The sequence below is a fragment of the Petaurus breviceps genome, unplaced genomic scaffold, assembly GCF_028583685.1.
Source record: "Petaurus breviceps papuanus isolate PSGF00001 unplaced genomic scaffold, PetGlider_PUasm1.0 175, whole genome shotgun sequence".
Lineage (NCBI taxonomy): Eukaryota > Metazoa > Chordata > Mammalia > Diprotodontia > Petauridae > Petaurus > Petaurus breviceps.
The window spans coordinates 8154497-8172127 of record NW_027185764.1 but is presented as its reverse complement, the minus strand read 5'-3'; the positions used below and the strand labels follow the sequence as shown (position 1 = coordinate 8172127).

Below are 17631 nucleotides of genomic sequence, written 5' to 3'. Positions count from 1 at the left end.
TATAAATATAAAGTGAATAAATACAAATGTATACAAAGTAGTTAAATGCAAGCTAGCTTGAAATGGAGGACAGGAGTAATTAGAGGGATCAGGAAAGGCTTCGTGTAGAAATGGTACCTGAAGGGCATTTTAAAGGAAGAGACGGTCTCTGAGGTAGACCTAAGGAGGGAAAGCATTCCAGGCATGGACAACAGTCAGTACAGAAAGCGTGGAGATGAGAGATTGAGTGTTATACATGAGGAACAGAGAGAAGGCTAGTTTGGCTGGATTGCAGAGTAGGAAGAGGAGTCACATCCAATGAGGATGGAAAGAAAGGTTAGGGCCAGGTTCTATGGAGTTTTAAAAGCTACAGAGCAGAGTTTATATTTGACCCTAGAGGCTATAGGGAACCACCAGAGTTAGTTGAGTAGGGGAGCTATACAGTCTGGTGCTTAAGGAAAATTACTTCAGTAGGAGGGGGGTAAGATGGATTGGAGTGGAGAGAGATTTGAGACAAGGAGACCAATTAGGAAGCTGATGCAATAATCCAGGCAAGAGATGAAGGCCAAACTAAGACAGTAGCTAAGTGAGTGGACAGAAGGGGGTGGATGTGAGAGATGTTGTGGAGATAGAAATGGCAAAATATGTCCACTGGTTGGGTCTGTGGGGTGAAGGAAAGTGAGGTAAGGAGTCCAGGATAATGTCAAGGTTATGAATTTGGGGGACTGGCAGGATGATGGCTTTTACCAGCAATATTCCACAATGACCACATCTCTACCCTGCCTTCAATTCACACTTGTGGATTTGGTCCCCCAGAGGGTCAACTATCCAGGGTTCAACACATTTTTTGCACCCTTTATAGCTCATGAACTCCCATCCATGCATTTACCTCAACAGTCAGTCAGAGGAAACGATTTGCTCAAAGCAAGGGCATTTACTGAAATGGCAGAGTAAGAACAGTAGCTACTAAACATATACCCTAAAACCTGGGCTGCCCTCTTTCACAAATACACAGAACTTCAGTAGGAAGAGTGGGTACATGAAATATATTAATAGAGAGGAAAACACATAAGGAATTTACATAACCAAGGCAACTCACACCTCCAGCACTGCGGGGCCCTAATGTCCTTTCTCTTCTCATGGTGTCTTCATACTTCTCTCTCTGGGCAAAATGAAACAGCCAGGAAAGTCTGTCAACTTGATTCTAAAGCTGAACTCTGGGCCTTCTCTCTGTGTGGCACAGTGTCTCCTAAAGGGTATATGGTTCTTTCTATCCCCATTCAATTTTCTCCAGAGGTCAACCATATCTAACTTTTCTAAAATCCTATTTATCTCCTTAACATCTTTCTAGTTTATTTTGTGGTTAGATTTATCTAGCTCTGAAAATGTGAGGTTGAGGTCCTCCACTAGTATAGTTTTGTTATCTGTTTCTTCCTGCAACTCCCTTAACTTCTCCTCTAAGGATTTGTATACTGTATCACTTGGTACATATGTGTTTAGTATTGATATTACTTCATTGTCTATGGTACCTTTTAGCAGGATGTAATTTCCTTCCTTATCTCTTTTAATTAGATCTATTTTTGATTTTGCTTTGTCTGAGATCAGGATTGCTACCCCTGATTTTTTACTTCAGTTGAAACAGTATATTCTGCTCCAATCTTTTACCTGTACTCTGTGTGTATCCCTCTGCTTCAAACGTGTTTCTTGTAAACAACATATTGTAGGATGATGGTTGTTAATTCACTCTGCTATCAGCTTCCATTTTATGGAAGAGTTCATCCCATTCACATTCACAGTTATGATTACTATCTGTGTCTTTCTCTCCATCCTATTTTTTCACATATATTCTTTTCTCTCTCCTTTCTCCCTTACCCTCTTCATTAGAGTTTTGCTTTTGACCACCACCTCCTTCAGTCTACCCTACCTTCTATTAGGCCCCTCCTTTATCTTCCCCTTTACCCTTACTGCTTCTTCCCTCCCTTCTATCCATACCCTCCCTTTTCTTTCCCCTTTCCCCTCCTACTTCCTATAGGGTAAAATTGTGTGCCTTTTCATGTAATGTACTTTACCCCTGTCTTATTCCTCCTTTATTCATCTCCCAGTACAATCCCTTTTCACCACTTAGATTTTTTTTATCACCACATCAAAGTCAGCTTATATCCATGCCCTCTTTCTATGTATATCCTTTTTAAATGGTGTAATAACAATACAGTTCTCAAGAGTTATAAGTGTCATCTTCCCTGTAGTAATATAAACAGTTTGCCCCTATTAATAACATGGGTTTTTTTGGTTTTTTTTTTCTTTCCTGTTTACCTTTTTATGCCTCTCTTGAGTCTTGTATTTGAAGATCAAATTTCCTGTTGAGCTCTGGTCTTTTCATCATGAAGGTTTGGAAGTCTCATATTTTGTTAAATGTCCATCTCCTCCCCTGAAAAATTATGCTCAATTTTGCTGGGCAGTTGATCCTTGATTGTAATCCAAGCTCTTTTGCCTTATGAAATATCATATTACATTGCCCCTATACCCCGACCTTTTTATGTAGAAGCTGCAAGATTCTGCATAATCCTGACTGCGGTTCCATGATATTTAAATTGTTTCTTTTTGGCTGCTTGCAGTATTTTCTCTTTGACATGGTAATTTTGGAATTTGGCTATGATATTCCTTGGCATTTTCAATTTGGGATTAATCTCTCTATTAATCACTTTCAGGAAGTGATTGGTGTATTCTTTCAATGGTTCTAGGACCTCAGGGCAATTTTCTTTGATGATTTCCTGAAAGATGCTGTCCAGGCTCTTTTTTTCTTCATGGTTTCCAGGAAGACCAATAACTTTTAAGTTGTCTCTCCTGGATCTATTTTCCATGTCAGTTATTTTACCAATGAGGTATTTTATGTTTTCTTCTATTTTTTTCATTTTTTAAATTTTGTTTGACTGATTCTTGACATCTCATAGAGTCATTAACTTCTACTTGCCCAGTTCTACTTTTTAAGGAATTGTTTTCTTCTATTAGATTTTGTATCTCCTTTTCCATTTGGCCCATTCTTCTTTTTAAAAGAGCTCTTCTCATCAGTGAGTTTTTGTGCCTCCTTTTCCATTTGGTCAATTGTACTTTTTAAGGACTTGTTTTCTACAATCAATTTTTGTCCTTCCTTTTCCAAGCTATTGACTCTCTCTTGCATATATCTCATTTTCCCCCCAATTTTTCTTCTACCTCTCTTATTTGAGTTTTAAAATCCTTTTTGACCTCTTCTAAGAAGGTTTTTTTGGGCTTGGGACCAGTTTATATTCCCCTTCGAGGTTTCAGATGTTGGTATATTGACAATGTGATCCTCTTCTGAATTTGTGCCTTGATCTTCCCTGTCCCCATAATAAGAATCTATGGTCATTGTCTGTTTTCTGCTTTTTGCTCATGGTGTTTGCTCTCCTGCTAAAGCACAAAGGGCCCTGCCCCAAGCTCCTTGTGCTGGGTGCCTAGGGCCTGGTCACTGGCTTTGTGTGCTGGGGCCTCAGGTGCTGGCAGCTAGAGGCTCTAAGGATCTGGCTGCTTACCTGGTATTGAGCTAGGGTCAGCAACACTGGAGCTTTTGGAGTGGGGGTGAGGAGTCTGGCCCCTGGGGGGACAGCTGCTCACAAGCCTTGCACTGGTTCCTGCTCACCTGGACATTACATTAGAATGTTTGGCTGCTGAAGAATGTCTGCCAGTCTAGAGCTGTGCCTCCTGGAGTTGTACTTCCTAGAGCTATGCTGAAGCACCAAGAGATTTGGCTGCTGGAGAACACTGGCACACATGGTGGTTTTCTGAGCTGGTGTCTGTTGGTTCTCCTGCCTATGCTGAGGCACCTGGGGGGTGTTGGCACTTGCCTGCTCACCACCCTGGGGCTCAGGATCTCCCCCTGGTTTGCTGAGGTGGGTCTTGCCCCTGGCTTGCTTGGACACCTCCCATCCTGTGCTGCTCCTTTGCCCCCAGAGCAAGAGAGGTCTTTCCCATTAGTTCCCCAAGCTTCCTGAGCTGCAAGAATGCTGAACCCTGTCTTTCTGCTGGCTCAACTGTTTCAGAGTTTTTCCTGTGGCAATATTTTCTGGGCTTTCAAAGGTCAATAGGGAAGGGTGAGAGCAACTTACTTCTTACTCTGCCATCTTGGCTCCTGGAAGTCGAGGAGGTATATGGTTCTAAAGCAAGAAATCATAGCTGATGGGGGTGGGAGGCAAAATATTCTGGTAATTTACACCTGCTTCTCTACACCCCACCCCTGCACTGTGGAAGAGATGCAAGGGGAAAAGTGAATATTCTCTTCTTTTTTCTTCTATGTTTCTTTTTAAAATTTTTATTTTTAATTTGTGGAATAAAACAAGCATTTCCATAACATAGTACAATTAAAAAGGTGATTGTACATGAAACTGCAAATCTACTAAGCATAACTTGCTATTCCTTTCAAATATACAACAAAATTATCATGTAAATTTCTTTTTTTTCTTCCCCCCCATGACCACTATTAGACACAAACAGATGTGTGTAAGTATACGTATATACATATATGTGTATATATAATGTATGTATATGTAAAATTATTCTATTTGTCAGTTCTTTTGCTGGATGCAGATAGCATCTTTCTTCTTATGTCCATTATAGTTCATTTTGGTATTTATAACAGACAAAATAACATTTTCTCAGTCTTTCTTAAAATAATATTGCTGTTAATCTATACAATGTTCTCTTGGTTCTGCTCATTTAGCTCTTCATTATTTCATGCAAGTCTTTCCAGGTTTTTCTAAAATCACTGAATTTATCATTTCTCATAGCACAACAGTATTCTATCACAGTCATATAAAACTCGTTCAGCCATTCCCTAACTGGTGAGCATTGTTGCATTTTCCAGTTCTTTGCCACCACAAAGAGAGCTGCTATAAACATTTCAGAACATAAAACTTCTTTTCCTTTTTCCCTAATCATCTTTGGAAACAGACCAAGTAGTAATATTGGCATAATTCCAGACTGCTCTCCAGTTCCACCAATGATGAAAAGATTCTCTTTCAAGAGTTGGGTTCTTCCTCCATAGCTAGATGCCTTTTCAATGGCCAGAGATGACTCTTTTCAGAGCTTTCTTTCACATTTTAAGGCTACAGGGTTGTGACTGGTCCTTCAAGCATTCAATGGCTATCCTGTAATTCTACCTAGTAGATTAAAGTTTTCTTCTTAATTCCTAATAGAATAAAGAAGTAAAAATACTTTTTATACTTCCTTTACAGTGTCCTGTCAAAATCTAAAAAGAGTGAACCACTTGCAAAGTTATTTACACTTGGGATATTCCCAATTTCTTACTCTTAAACTTAGAATGTTTGTCACTCAGGGTTTCACAAATTTCCTAAGTTTTGAGTGAAGCCATTTAAAGTCTGAATGGGGCAAAACCATAATACCTCATTGTCTCTATTACCTGCTCCTTACCTACAGTCATTTCATCAAGTGAGTTGGGGGTACTCAATTGATTGGAATTCCCCTGATAAATTCCAGATACACACAATTGACTGAAAGTTGTAGATAATACAAGATTACACTGTACTTATTGCTTACTAAAAAAAAAAAAAAGGCTTTAAATCAGGAGAGCAAAATGTCATTAAATGACTTTTTCCTACAAGGTATTTCCTATTCATATATCAAAACCATTCAATATTTCTTGGAAGACATAACAGAGATAACTTTGTTCAACAACCTTTGAATGTCAATATAAGATGAGACATAAAACAGAGATGTTAGTCACTGTTCAGGAGACCCAGCACATAGTTCAAGTTAAAGCAGAATTCTATAGGGATGATGAAGTCTTCTAGACGCTACTGTTTTGGATGACATTGTTCTGGTTCAAACCCTGGAAAACTGCAAAACCTCCTGAAAGAGATCCATAGCCACTCATGAGTTTGGTCTAGTAGATTAAGATATTGTAGGATTATGATATGCAATCAGGTGGAAAACCTACAGGGCTAATCCCAAATTACATCTTGGACAGATAGTTGAAATAGGTAGCAAGTTGGATCAAGAATTAAAAAGGATGGGGAGGCTAGGTGGCACAGTGAATAGAGCACCAGCCCTGCAGTCAAGAGGACCTGGATTCAAGTTCAGCCTCAGACACTTAACACAAAATGTGTGACCTTGGGCAAGTCACAATTAACCCCAATTGCCCTCCAAAAAGCTAAAAATAAGAATAATTGTTTAAAAAAAAAGAATTAAAGAGGAGGAGAAAACAGGTTAGATTGACTTTATAAAACTGCAAATTTCTTCTAATGACCCCCAAAACTCTCCCAGACAAAAACCCCATCTTTTTACGGCAATTTTGGATCTCTATTGTTGTATGGCTGAAAGTGTCTAAGGAATTTAAAATTATAATTAGTGAAAAGGGAATAAAGAAACACATACTAGATATGATCAGGCTGCAAAATCTAGCAAAAAGGGAACTTCAAAGAAAAATCAAAGTAAAGGATGTCATTAGGGAAATGTACAGTCTTCAGGGGGAGACAGGGAAGATGAGCGAATTGTGTGGTGAGAGCAAAGAATAATACTTGTCCAGTCTGGTCTCCTTTAATATTAGGAGAAATAAGAAAAGCTAACATTTATGTGTAATGTATTATACTTAAGATTTTCAAAGCACTTTACACATATTATATCATTAGGGTCTTAAAACAACCCTGAGATGTGGCTAGGTGGCACAGTGAATAGAGCACCAGCCCTGGAGTCGGGAGGACCTGAGTTCAAATTTGGCCTCAGACACTTGACACAAAAACTAGCCGTGTTACCTTGGGCAAGTCACTTAACCCCATTTGCCCTTCAAAAAGCAAAAAAAAAAAAAACCAACCTTGAGAGGCAGGTGCTATTATTACACCCCCATTTTACAGATAAGGGCACTGAACCTGAGAAAGGTTAAGTGAACTTACCTAGGATCATGTAGGTAGTATGTAAATTCTACCTGTCTAAGGTAGAATTTAAACTCAAATCTTCTTAACTGCCGTCCATCACTCTAACCTAGCAGTCACATAGATACCCTGGGTGATATTGAGAAAGGTCAGGGCAGCTAGGTGGCACAGTGAATAGAGCACTGGCCCTGGAGTCAAGAGGACCTGAGTTCAAATTCATCTTCAGACACTTAACACTTACTAGCTGTGTGACCTTGGGCAAGTCACTTAACCCTAATTGCCCTCATTTTCCTCCTCCAAAAAGACAAAAAAAAAAAAAGAAATTGAGAAAGGTCCTCAGCACACTGAGTAGACCAACACCTGTCCTGGCCCTGCCCCCCCCCCTCCAAGTTATAGGAACAAATGAATAAGTCAACCAGGATGGGCAGATATCAATTAGTTTCAAGGGAATATCGGCACCATTAAGATCACAGATTGATTTGAGCAATTTTTGCTTTATCCAGTCTCCAAAACTTAGAGATAAACAACAACAACAAGGCATCTTCTTCTAAGTTTCTATAACTCTTATAGCACTCCTACAGCACAAGAACCAGATAAAGAAGTCATTAGGAGTGGCAGGGAACACGGAAAATGGCTTCCTCTTATTTCATGAGTAAAATTCAAGCTCTTCTGCCTGACATCTAAAGCCATCCACAGTCTGCTGCTTCCCTGTTTCTGGCCTTAACCATACAGTATGGGGCAGTGGTTCTCAAAGTATGAGCAGGAGACCCCTGGGGGACCCTAAGAACCTTTCAGGGGGGTTTGCCAGGTCAAAATTATTTTTATAATAATACTAAGATGTTTTAGGATGTTTTCATTTGTAGCATAGTAAATATATATGTATACACACACAGAAGGATGTATGTATATGTGTGTATAGATATACACAAATATATACATATATGTAGATATATACCTACAGGAATACGCATATATACAGATACCCACATACATACATACATACGTGTGTGAAAACCCGGGCATATCTACTTCCTGAGTTCAAATCCGTCCTCACACGTCCTAGCTGCATAACCGTGTTAGCTTCAGTTTCCTCATTTGTAAAATGAGCTGGAGAACTGCTAGGTGTATATCCCAAAGACATCCAAAAAAAGGGAAAAGGAATTATTTGTGCAAAAACATCGATAATAGCTCTTTTGTGGCGGCTAAGAATCAGAAATCAAAGGAATGCCCATCAATGGAAGAATGGTTAAACAAAGCTGAATTATGATTATAATGAAATATAATTGTGCTATACTAAATGACATGTAGGATGATTTCAGAAAAACCTGGAAAGACGTAGATGAACTGATGATGAGTGAAGTGAACAGAACCAGGAGAATGTTATAGAAAGAACTGTGAATGACTGAGTGTGATGCCTAACAAAACTGGATTTTTTGCTGTTTTTATGAATTACGTTTTAATTAATCAAGTGCCTTAATTTTGATTGTATCAAGAGTCTTTGATTGGAAACAGCATACACTGTATTGCCCTTAATAGGCCTAAGGGAATTTGAAGATCTCCCCTGCCCTTGATAGGCTGAATGAATCACACGGGAGCCCACGGTGGGAGCAGTTTGCTGAAAGGGTGGAACAGGAAGGGTAGAACAGGAAGGAGTGGGACGGAGCAGAGAAAAACAGAGCAGAGCAGGAAGCAGGTAGAAGTGTGAGAGAGAATGTTTGTGATGTCGGCACTCTGTTGATCTGTGTTACTTTCTCAGCCAGAAATTCTGTCCATTGCTCTGTGTTGATTTCTCAGACAGAAAGTGAATTGAGATGACAGTGGTGATAATTATGTGTAAATATTATCGTAGCCCTGTTAAGTTTTGTTTTCCCAGAAGCAGAAACTTCAAAGAGCTTGAAGTGAAGGACTCCCTGTGAGCTGAGACAGGGAACAGGAGTGGAAAGCTGCCTACATGTGAATTCACGTAAGAGTTGGGAGTGGTCAGCCCATGGTGAAGGAAGTATGGGTTTTGGAAGCCAGCCTCCAGTCAAGATGAAAGAAGACTTTACTTTGGATACTCTCTATTGACTGATGAGATTTGTAACTTATTGTGACCTAGAGGTGGATGGTGTTTGTACTTTCTGGTACCCCTTACAGATGACCATAAGATATACCTGAACGAATGTTTTATTTAAGACTATGTGGCCACTTTAGTAATGTTGTTATGTTATATTATTGTGAATGTTATGCTTTGTTTTCTTGAATATTATGCTTTAGTTTATTACTGAATAAACAGGGTTCATTATACTATGCAATTAGACCCTTAAAGTTATGCACAGCAGCAGTCCTCAGGGGAGCTGCTTATGATTGGCTTTACACTTAGCTATTCTCAGCAATACAATGACCCAAGACAATCCCCAGGGACTAATGATGTAGCATACTGTTGCCAGGGAAAGAACTGATATTGATTGAATACAAACTGAAGCCTGCTATTTTTTTTCACTTTTTTTCTTTTATTTGAGTCGTCTTGTACAAAATGACTAATATGGAAGTGTTTTACATAACTGCACGTGTATAACCTAAAAAAAATGAGCTAGAGAAGGAAATGGCAAACCACTACAGTATCTTTGCCAAGAAAATCCCACACGGGGTCACCAAGAGTAGGACTACTGAACAATAACAACAAAACAGCCTTTTTCAGAACCATACCTCCCCCTACGACTTTCTGGGGCCACAGTTATTTCATCTTTAGGACAGGAATGATATTGGTAATATTGACCTCACAGGGGAGTTAAGCGCAACTTTATTGTTATTTTTATTTTTAGTTCACATAATATATGTGAAGGTGATTTTTTTTGAACCCTGAAGAATTTACATTTTATCCCTACTGAATTCTGCCTTGGTCGATTCAGCTTAATTCTCTAACCTGGATCTTCTTTTTATTTTTTTGCGTTTTGGAGGGCAATTGGGGTTAAGTGACTTGCCCAAGGTCACCCGGCTAGTTTTGTGTTAAATGTCTGAAGCCACAGTTGAACTCAGGTCCTCCTGTCTCCAGGGCCCGAGCTCTATTCACTGCACCACCTAGCCGCCCCCTCTAACCTGGATCTTTTTGGACTTTGTCAGCTGGGAGTGGAGTTGGGATTCAGGGTGGATTTGAGGAACAGAAAGTAATTCAGGTTGGCTGGAGAGTAGAATGCAAAGAGACAGACTGGGCAGCGCCTTAAAACCCTTGATGAGGATCCTACTCCTATTACTAAGCTTACTTTAACGGGGCAGTGAGTGACATGGTCAGATCTACGCCTCTGGAAGGTTATTTTGGCAGCATTCTAAACCTATCACTTGGCACAGCGCTCTGCGCACACAGTTGTGGCTTGTTGAAGCAATGAAAGAATGAATTGAAGGGATGAGTGAATGAATGAACGAACGAGCGAAAGAATGATGCGCGCTCTAGTCCCTGAGTTCGGGGTGTAAATGCTTAGAACAAGGCGCGGAGAGGAAGACGGCAGCTTTTTCCGCGCAGCAGGAAGCCCCGGTACTTCTCCATCGCCTTCGGGAAGGGTCTGCTAAGGGGGAGAAGGGTAAACAGAACGAGCACCGCACATGCGTCAGCCGCGGACGTTCCCAGCCCGATTTCGGTAGGCCCTTCGCGCATGTCCGTACATCCTCCCTCCCCCCTTCCCTGGACTCCCACGATCTGCGCAGACCATCTGCGCAGCCTTAGATGGGCTCGGACGCCGTGCAGCGCAGGCGCTGTGCCCGTTTCCGGGATCCCTGTCAGCCGCTCCCTCCCGGCCTCCGTCTTCCTCCCGCCGCCCGCCGGAGCTTATTCGCGTCGACTGACCAGAGTCCGCGAATCCTCCGCTCCGGGGTCCGTCCGCACCCTTCCCATCCCAGGTAAGGGATGGCGATCGGCTTCTCATCTCCTCCTCACCCTGTCTGTCTTCGTCCCGGGGTCGTTCGACCCTTTCCCAAGCTTCAGCTCCCCGGGACCCGGCTTAGGCCGCTGGGGGCGGGCAGACCCCGGCCGCTGGCGGCAGAGGAGGTGGGGCGGGCGGGGGGAGGTGGGCGGGCGGGGGGAGGTGGGCGGGCTGTCCTCTAGTTCCCGCCCCTCTCCTGCCCCCTCCCCGCGGGCCTGGCCTGAGGCTTGGGGCGGTGAATCCCCCTGGAGGTGTTGTTAACCTTTCTCGGGTTCCTGGAGCGGGCGCCCCCACTCCTCCCCGCCCCCACACACACTCTCTCCCACCTCGTCCCCCGCTCCTCCCCCGGCATCCTCTTTGTTCAGCCCCGGGGGTCCGGTCGGTCCATCTCCAAGCCTGAGGCGGGACACCTTAACCCTCCCCCCTCCTGCGGTGTCTGGGACTGGGCGTAGGTCACCTGCCCTCCTTTACCTGCCTCGCCCGTCCCGGCTCTCAGGCGTGTCCTCTCTTCCTGCTGGTGTGGGAGGAAGTCCAGGGGCAGGTTCACTTCCAGCCCCTTTTACTACCCTCAGCCAGACCCAGTCATGATTAAGGGACGGGGTGACCATGCCCGTGACTGTACCTGTTGTAGTCGGGATGATGCTGGCTATTTTTACCTGTGGGGTGATAGAGGAAGCAAGGGTTTTAAAAATGATTACCTATTAAGACATCGAATAGGAGTTTCATTTGGTCTGTGGTGGGTCGACGGTATTGGTCAGGGAGAGCATCTAGACCGAGTAAATCAGTTAAAAGCCGGCCAGAGAGCGGAGATATTCTTCCCAAACGGGATTATTCGAGAACCATGCTTCTGTAGAATTGTAGATCTTGTAGATCAGGGATTACATTTTCAGATAGGAAACCAGATAAGGTTAAAAGGTCCTATCCTGGGCATTGTGTTGGGAGGTAACATATAGAGCTGTTGGTTTAAATATGTTTCACAATACCTTTTTTAGATCTATTCTATGAGTATGCAATTAGTATATAATGCTAATAGACATTAAGTATCTACTCTACGTGAGGGACTGGGGATACAAAGAGTTATTCTACAGGACCTTGTATTTTACTGTTTTGATACAGCAGGTACATAAATAAGGGAATTCAAGGGAAAGGAGGGATCAGGGAAGAATTCACAGAGGAAGTGGTGCCTGATTTGAGTCTTGAAGCAACACAGAGATTTTGAAGTAGAGTTGAGGAGGGCGTCCATTCTAGGCATAAGATTTTACAAATATTGTCTTATATTTCCATATCTGAATGACACTGTTCTTAAAACAAATTATATATATATAAGAAAAAGAGGGGTTGGCTAGGTGGCCCAGTGGCCTTAGAGTCAGGAGGACCTGAGTTCAAATTTGGCCTCAGACACTTAACACTACTAGCTGTGTGACCTTGGGCAAGTCACTTAACCCCAATTGCCCTCCAAAAAGCAAAAAAATGAATTTTTATTTGGGTGTACTTATACTCTTTCACCAACTAAAGAAGCATGTTGTGGGATCATAGATTCAGAGCACGAATGTTCCTCCGAAATTACTGCTCATTTTGCAGATGAAGAAACAGACCCAGAGAGGTAAAGTTTATTGATAAATGTAAAAAGTATTTGATGCCTTGAAGGTTTCTTCTTGAGTGCAGTGACCATACTTTATAAGTCTTTGGTTCTATATTGGGATCTGGACTGTTTATTCCTCTTTGCATCCCCACACATCAAGGTAAAGGAGTTGGTGTGGAAACATCAAAACCCATCTATATGTAATTTAGTGGGTAACTCTTAGAAAGTTGCCTGAAGCTTAGGCAAGTTAGGTGACATTAAAGATAGAAGTCCCCTAACTTAAAGTCCAGCATTCTTTGGACTGTTTTTACACTGCCTTATAGCAGGTGCTTAATGAATGTGGGTTGAATTTTTTGTTGAAATTTTTTATGATGCTTAGTTTAGAACAGATGTTGAGTAAGTGATTGTTGAGTGGGGTAGGTTCTCCGTTATTATTCCCAGTTTTCTTCTCCCCTTCCATTTTCTTAGAGAAATACAGAGAAGAATAAGTTTTAAAATCAGGCAAGGGTGACCATAATTCAGAAATTACAGCTATTGCTTTGAGAGTTGAGGACTTGACAAAGGCAGTGTGCTGATTTGTTAGGTACTCCCACAGAGATAGCCTGTTTGGGGATAAAGTTTTCTACATTTTGGAATCCGGAAGTCCTGGGTTTGAGTCCCCATTCAGATATCTATTAGTTGCATGACTGACTTCTGTGAGGCTCATTGTCCTCATCTGTAAAACAAGCAGTTTGGACTCAGTGGCCTGTGAAGTCCCTTCCAACTCTAAATATATGACCTATGTGATGAATGTGAATTAATGATAAAAATAATAGCTGCAAGTGGTGCTTTCCAGCATAATTATCTTGGGTGGTAGCTACTGTAAATATTATCCTCCTAAAGCTGGGGTAACTGAGACCCAAGGAAATTGTCACACTCAAAAAAGCTCAAGTTTGAACCCAGGTTTCTGACTTAAGGGTGCTGTGCTCTTTTCTAATGTAACATACTCCATCTATAGAGATTGTCAAATATGGGAATTTTCTTGGTCTGCAGACTTAAAATGAAGTACCAAGCATGAATGTGTGTCCAAATTTGGAACATGGGTAATGTGGCTGAATTAGAAATCAACCAAAATTATGCCATTGTTTGAATTTTGCTTCTTTGGAAAGTAACTCTAGCCTGGTTACATAAATAAGTGAAAAGTTTTTGTCTTTGGAACTGCTGTTTATGACTATACATGAAATATATACTTTTTATTATTGGCATGCATTTTAAAATATTAATTTTCAGTCTTGTTTATAATCTTTATAGTCAGCTATTATTACTCCAACAGAACATAAGCTCCTTGGATGCAGGGAATATTTTGTTTTTTGTCTTTGTATTCCAGGCTCCTAGAACATTGCCTTGTGCCTAGTAGGCGTTCGATAAATGTTTGTTGAATTGAATTTCATTTAACAAGTAAAACTTAAATTATCGCTTTCCACTAAGGAACAGTGGTGAATTAAATCCCTTTTAATTAAGGAACATAGTGACATAGCATATATGCTGTTTGATTAAATTTGAGCAAATTAAGTAGCTCTGATGTTAAAGGAAAGGAAGATAGTACTGTGCCATGAACCTGTGGAAATGTTTTTTGGAACACAAGAATCAGTGCGGTGAATTTTTAAAACATCAGACCTTTTACTGTTGATTATACATTTTTCCTTCTATATTGTAGTTTGCCTGGTAAGGCATGTAAAACAAAATGTAAATTTCCTATCTTCATTCCCAGAGCAGAATGTAAATTTTGACATTTATTTCATAGCTTGCTTCTAGAAGCTTAATATTTTATTTATTAAGTGAATGTGCTTATTCCTTATTGCTGTGTGAATATATTTGCAAGTATCAAGTATTACTCACCTTAAATCAAATTTGATTTCAGCTTTGGCAGCTAATCTTACTATTAAAGGCAGCTTGATTAGAGAGTGGGTAGAGAGAGCCACCCTATGTCTGATACATCCTGACTGTGTGACCCTGAACAAGTCACTCAGTATTCTAGGCAACTAAGTCTATAAGGTGCAGAGATGATACTGCCCTACATTGGTTTAGTAAGTTTCTTCATCTAGGAATTCTGCTATACCAATGAAATCTCAGGTCCAGAGTTTATCCTTCTCCTTTTGATAGCTAAGCCATTTTGATAGAGTTCACTTTACCTTTATTTTCTCTTGGCCCTTCCATTCATTTCTTCTTTGCATCAGAATTTTGCTTTTCAGTCTCCACCCTAGTTTAACATTGTCCTGCTTGGTCTATGTCAGATTTTAAGATTGCAATGAGTGTGACCATCTGAAATGATATAATTTTCTATGGATTATATTTTCAATTCAGTTTACCAAACATTTATAAGCACTGGCTTATAGTGGAGAAAAATAAGTTTTTAAATTTCAGGCAGGGGTGACCATAATTTGAGGTCCAGGGAACAATGCTAGGTGCTGGGGAAACTAAAGATAAGTCAAATAGCTCCTGACTTCTGCTAGGGGTAGGAGTGGGGGTGGGGGTGAAGTGGTGTGTAGGAAGCACCCAGTGTTCAGAAAAGTATAATTGAGTGTGTAGGGAGTGGTGAGGAAAAAGAGGTACTAACAGAGTGCTCTAGGGATGTAAAACTTGACTTTGAGGTTGGTTTTTAACACAAAGATCCCCTAACTCATATACTAGTTGAATCTTAGGATGATAAACATTTAGAGCTAGAGTTTAAAGAACGCTGAATCCAATCCCCTTATTTTACAGATAATGAGACTGAGTCTCTAAAGGAGTTAGCAGAGATCCACTAGTACATAGCACAACTGAGATTAAGATCCTGGGACTCCAAATTCAGTATGCAAAACTGATAAGTATGTTAGAATGTTACAGAACATTAGAGATTGTCTAGCCTAAGCATCCATTTTATAAATGAGGTAACTGTTTATTAATTTAATCATACCTTCAGGGTAGTGGCATTCTAGAAGAGGAAGTCTTAAGAACAGATTGGGAGCCCTAAAAGATGTCATCCTGAAGCCTGAGTAGGCTCATAGGATCGTAGGTTTAGATCTGGAAGGGACTTTAGAGGTCATCAGGTCCGGTTCTCTCAATTTACAGATGAAGAAACTGAAGCACAAAGCAGCTAAGTGACTTGTTCAGGTTTGTACAATCTGGTAATAAGCCCCTAAGACAGGATCAAAACTCATATTCTTGACTCCTGGTCTAGCCTACTACCTACTATTCCACCCAACTTAATTATCAGTGGCAAAATTTTTACCTATAGAACTCATAAATGGCTTCCATAAAGATAATGTCAGTAGACATGCAAAGGGAAACCGACCTCTGGTAATTCCTGTCAGAGAAACTTTCAGAAGTTCACCATTTTCTGGGGCGGCTAGTTGGCGCCGGCCTCGGAGTCAGGAGGACCCAGGATCTGTTCTGGCCTCAGATACTTAACAACCACATAAAAAAAAAAAAAAACTGGCCATGTAACCTTGAGCAAGTTACTTAACCCCATTTGCTTTAAAAAAAAAAAGTTCACCATTTTCTCTTCAGTGCAGAATGATAAAAATAAGGCATTTTTTAATGTGAAAATTAAATTAATTTGATTCTTTAGATTTTAGTGTCTATTTACTTGATTAGGCTTTGCAGGGATCCAGATTATTGCACCTGAGATAGTAATCTTTTTTTTTTAAGTTTTTTAAAAAATATTTTTAATTTTAAATTCTCTCTTCCCACCCATTGTGAAAGCAAAAAATATGATACACCTTATACATATGAAGTTGGTAGTAATCTTTATTTCCTTTTCAGACTCTTGAGATGTACAGAGGGAATATATAAATATTTAACTGAACCCATTTTGATAGAACTTTTAAGTTTTATAAAACACTTTAAACATTCTCTCACTGAGTCTTCAATTCAACAAGCATTTATTAAGATATATATTATATAAATGTTGTGCCAGGAACTCTGTACAAAGAAAGGGTAGGAAAACAGAAATAGAGCTTGCCTATAGGGAGCTTATATTTACATTATATTACATGCTTTCTTAACCTTTTGAAATAAGCAGTACAAGTAGTATGATTCAAATAGCATAGGTGAAGAAACCGAGGCTCTTAAAAGGAAAATGACTTGCCCATCTTCACAGGTTAGCAAGTGGCAGAAATGGGATTTGAACAATCCCAGTAAACTACTTTTTAAAAGATTTTATTAATGCTTCTTTCTTTTTTTACCATCATTTCCAGTGACTCTCTACATTACTTCTACTCCACTAGAACTCTGTCTTGTTAAAGAAAAGTATGGTCAAGCAATACAATACATTGACCATGCCTGAAAATATTACAATGCTATTTTTCCATCGTGCCTATATGATATTGACTCCTGTGTATGTGTCTATCAGTCATTGTCTTTATATGAGGGACAGTTCATTCTGCTTATTATTAACTTATCCTGTCCATTAACCTCTGTCTTATTATCTGGGTATGTAATTTTCTTTTACGTAAGTTTAATTGCCCAAAGATCGTGTCTTGATATACTGACTATGTAATATTTCACAAAGTAGGTATAAATGGATTTTTTAAGTGGTGCATAACTATCACACACATTTAGAGTACATTTGAACATCTGAGACTTCCATGATTTTTCTTACTCTTGCATCATTCCCAAGCATAAGCCATCAGGCAGTTTGGTTATTGCTTATTTATATATTAATTTGTGGTGTGTTTTTATTGATTTTTAGTTCCTCAATAAAAATGACTCATTTCTTTTTATAAATGTTACCCACTTCTAGAATGATCGGTTTAATACCGTGTAACAGAACATTTAATAGTCATCCTGAAATGAATAGGGAGCACTATTTTTGAATTGTAGAGACAATTAATTCTTAACTGAAGTGAATTTAACAAATAGAATCTGGCCTTGGTAAAGCACTACTTTATCACTTTAAAAGTGCTTTTTCTTATTATTTATTTCAGCTTTTTCCCTTTTGAAAACACTAAGAATAATGTCCTTACATCAATTTTTACTAGAGCCAATCACCTGCCATGCTTGGAACAGAGACCGTACTCGTAAGTATGGCATTCTTTTTTCTTTGCTTTGTACCTTCCTCTCTCTACAGCGTAGAATTTAGTAGACATTGATGGGGCTCTGTGACAGGTTACTGAAAAACACGTAAGAGTCATAGAACTAGGGACGGCTAGGGGGCTCAGTGAGTAAAGCGCTGGCCCTGGAGTCAGGAGGACACAGGATCGGTTCTGGCCTCAGATACTTAACGCGCGCACACACACACACACACACACACACA

At 40.2% G+C, this 17631-nt stretch overlaps 1 protein-coding gene across 2 annotated transcripts in view; it reads left to right on the top strand.

Moving 5' to 3' along the window:
- ARPC1A (actin related protein 2/3 complex subunit 1A) overlaps positions 1-17631 on the top strand; it is a 341638-nt gene that overhangs the window by 296999 nt on the left and 27008 nt on the right. The window contains exons 2-3 of one of the 2 annotated variants that reach the window (XM_069084743.1): positions 10658-10751; positions 17303-17395. In XM_069084743.1, coding sequence (XP_068940844.1) covers positions 10658-10751; positions 17303-17395 — 187 coding nt within the window. Of the gene's footprint in view, positions 1-10579; positions 10752-17302; positions 17396-17631 lie in introns of those variants that run through there. The other variant, XM_069084742.1, reaches the window with a different exon arrangement.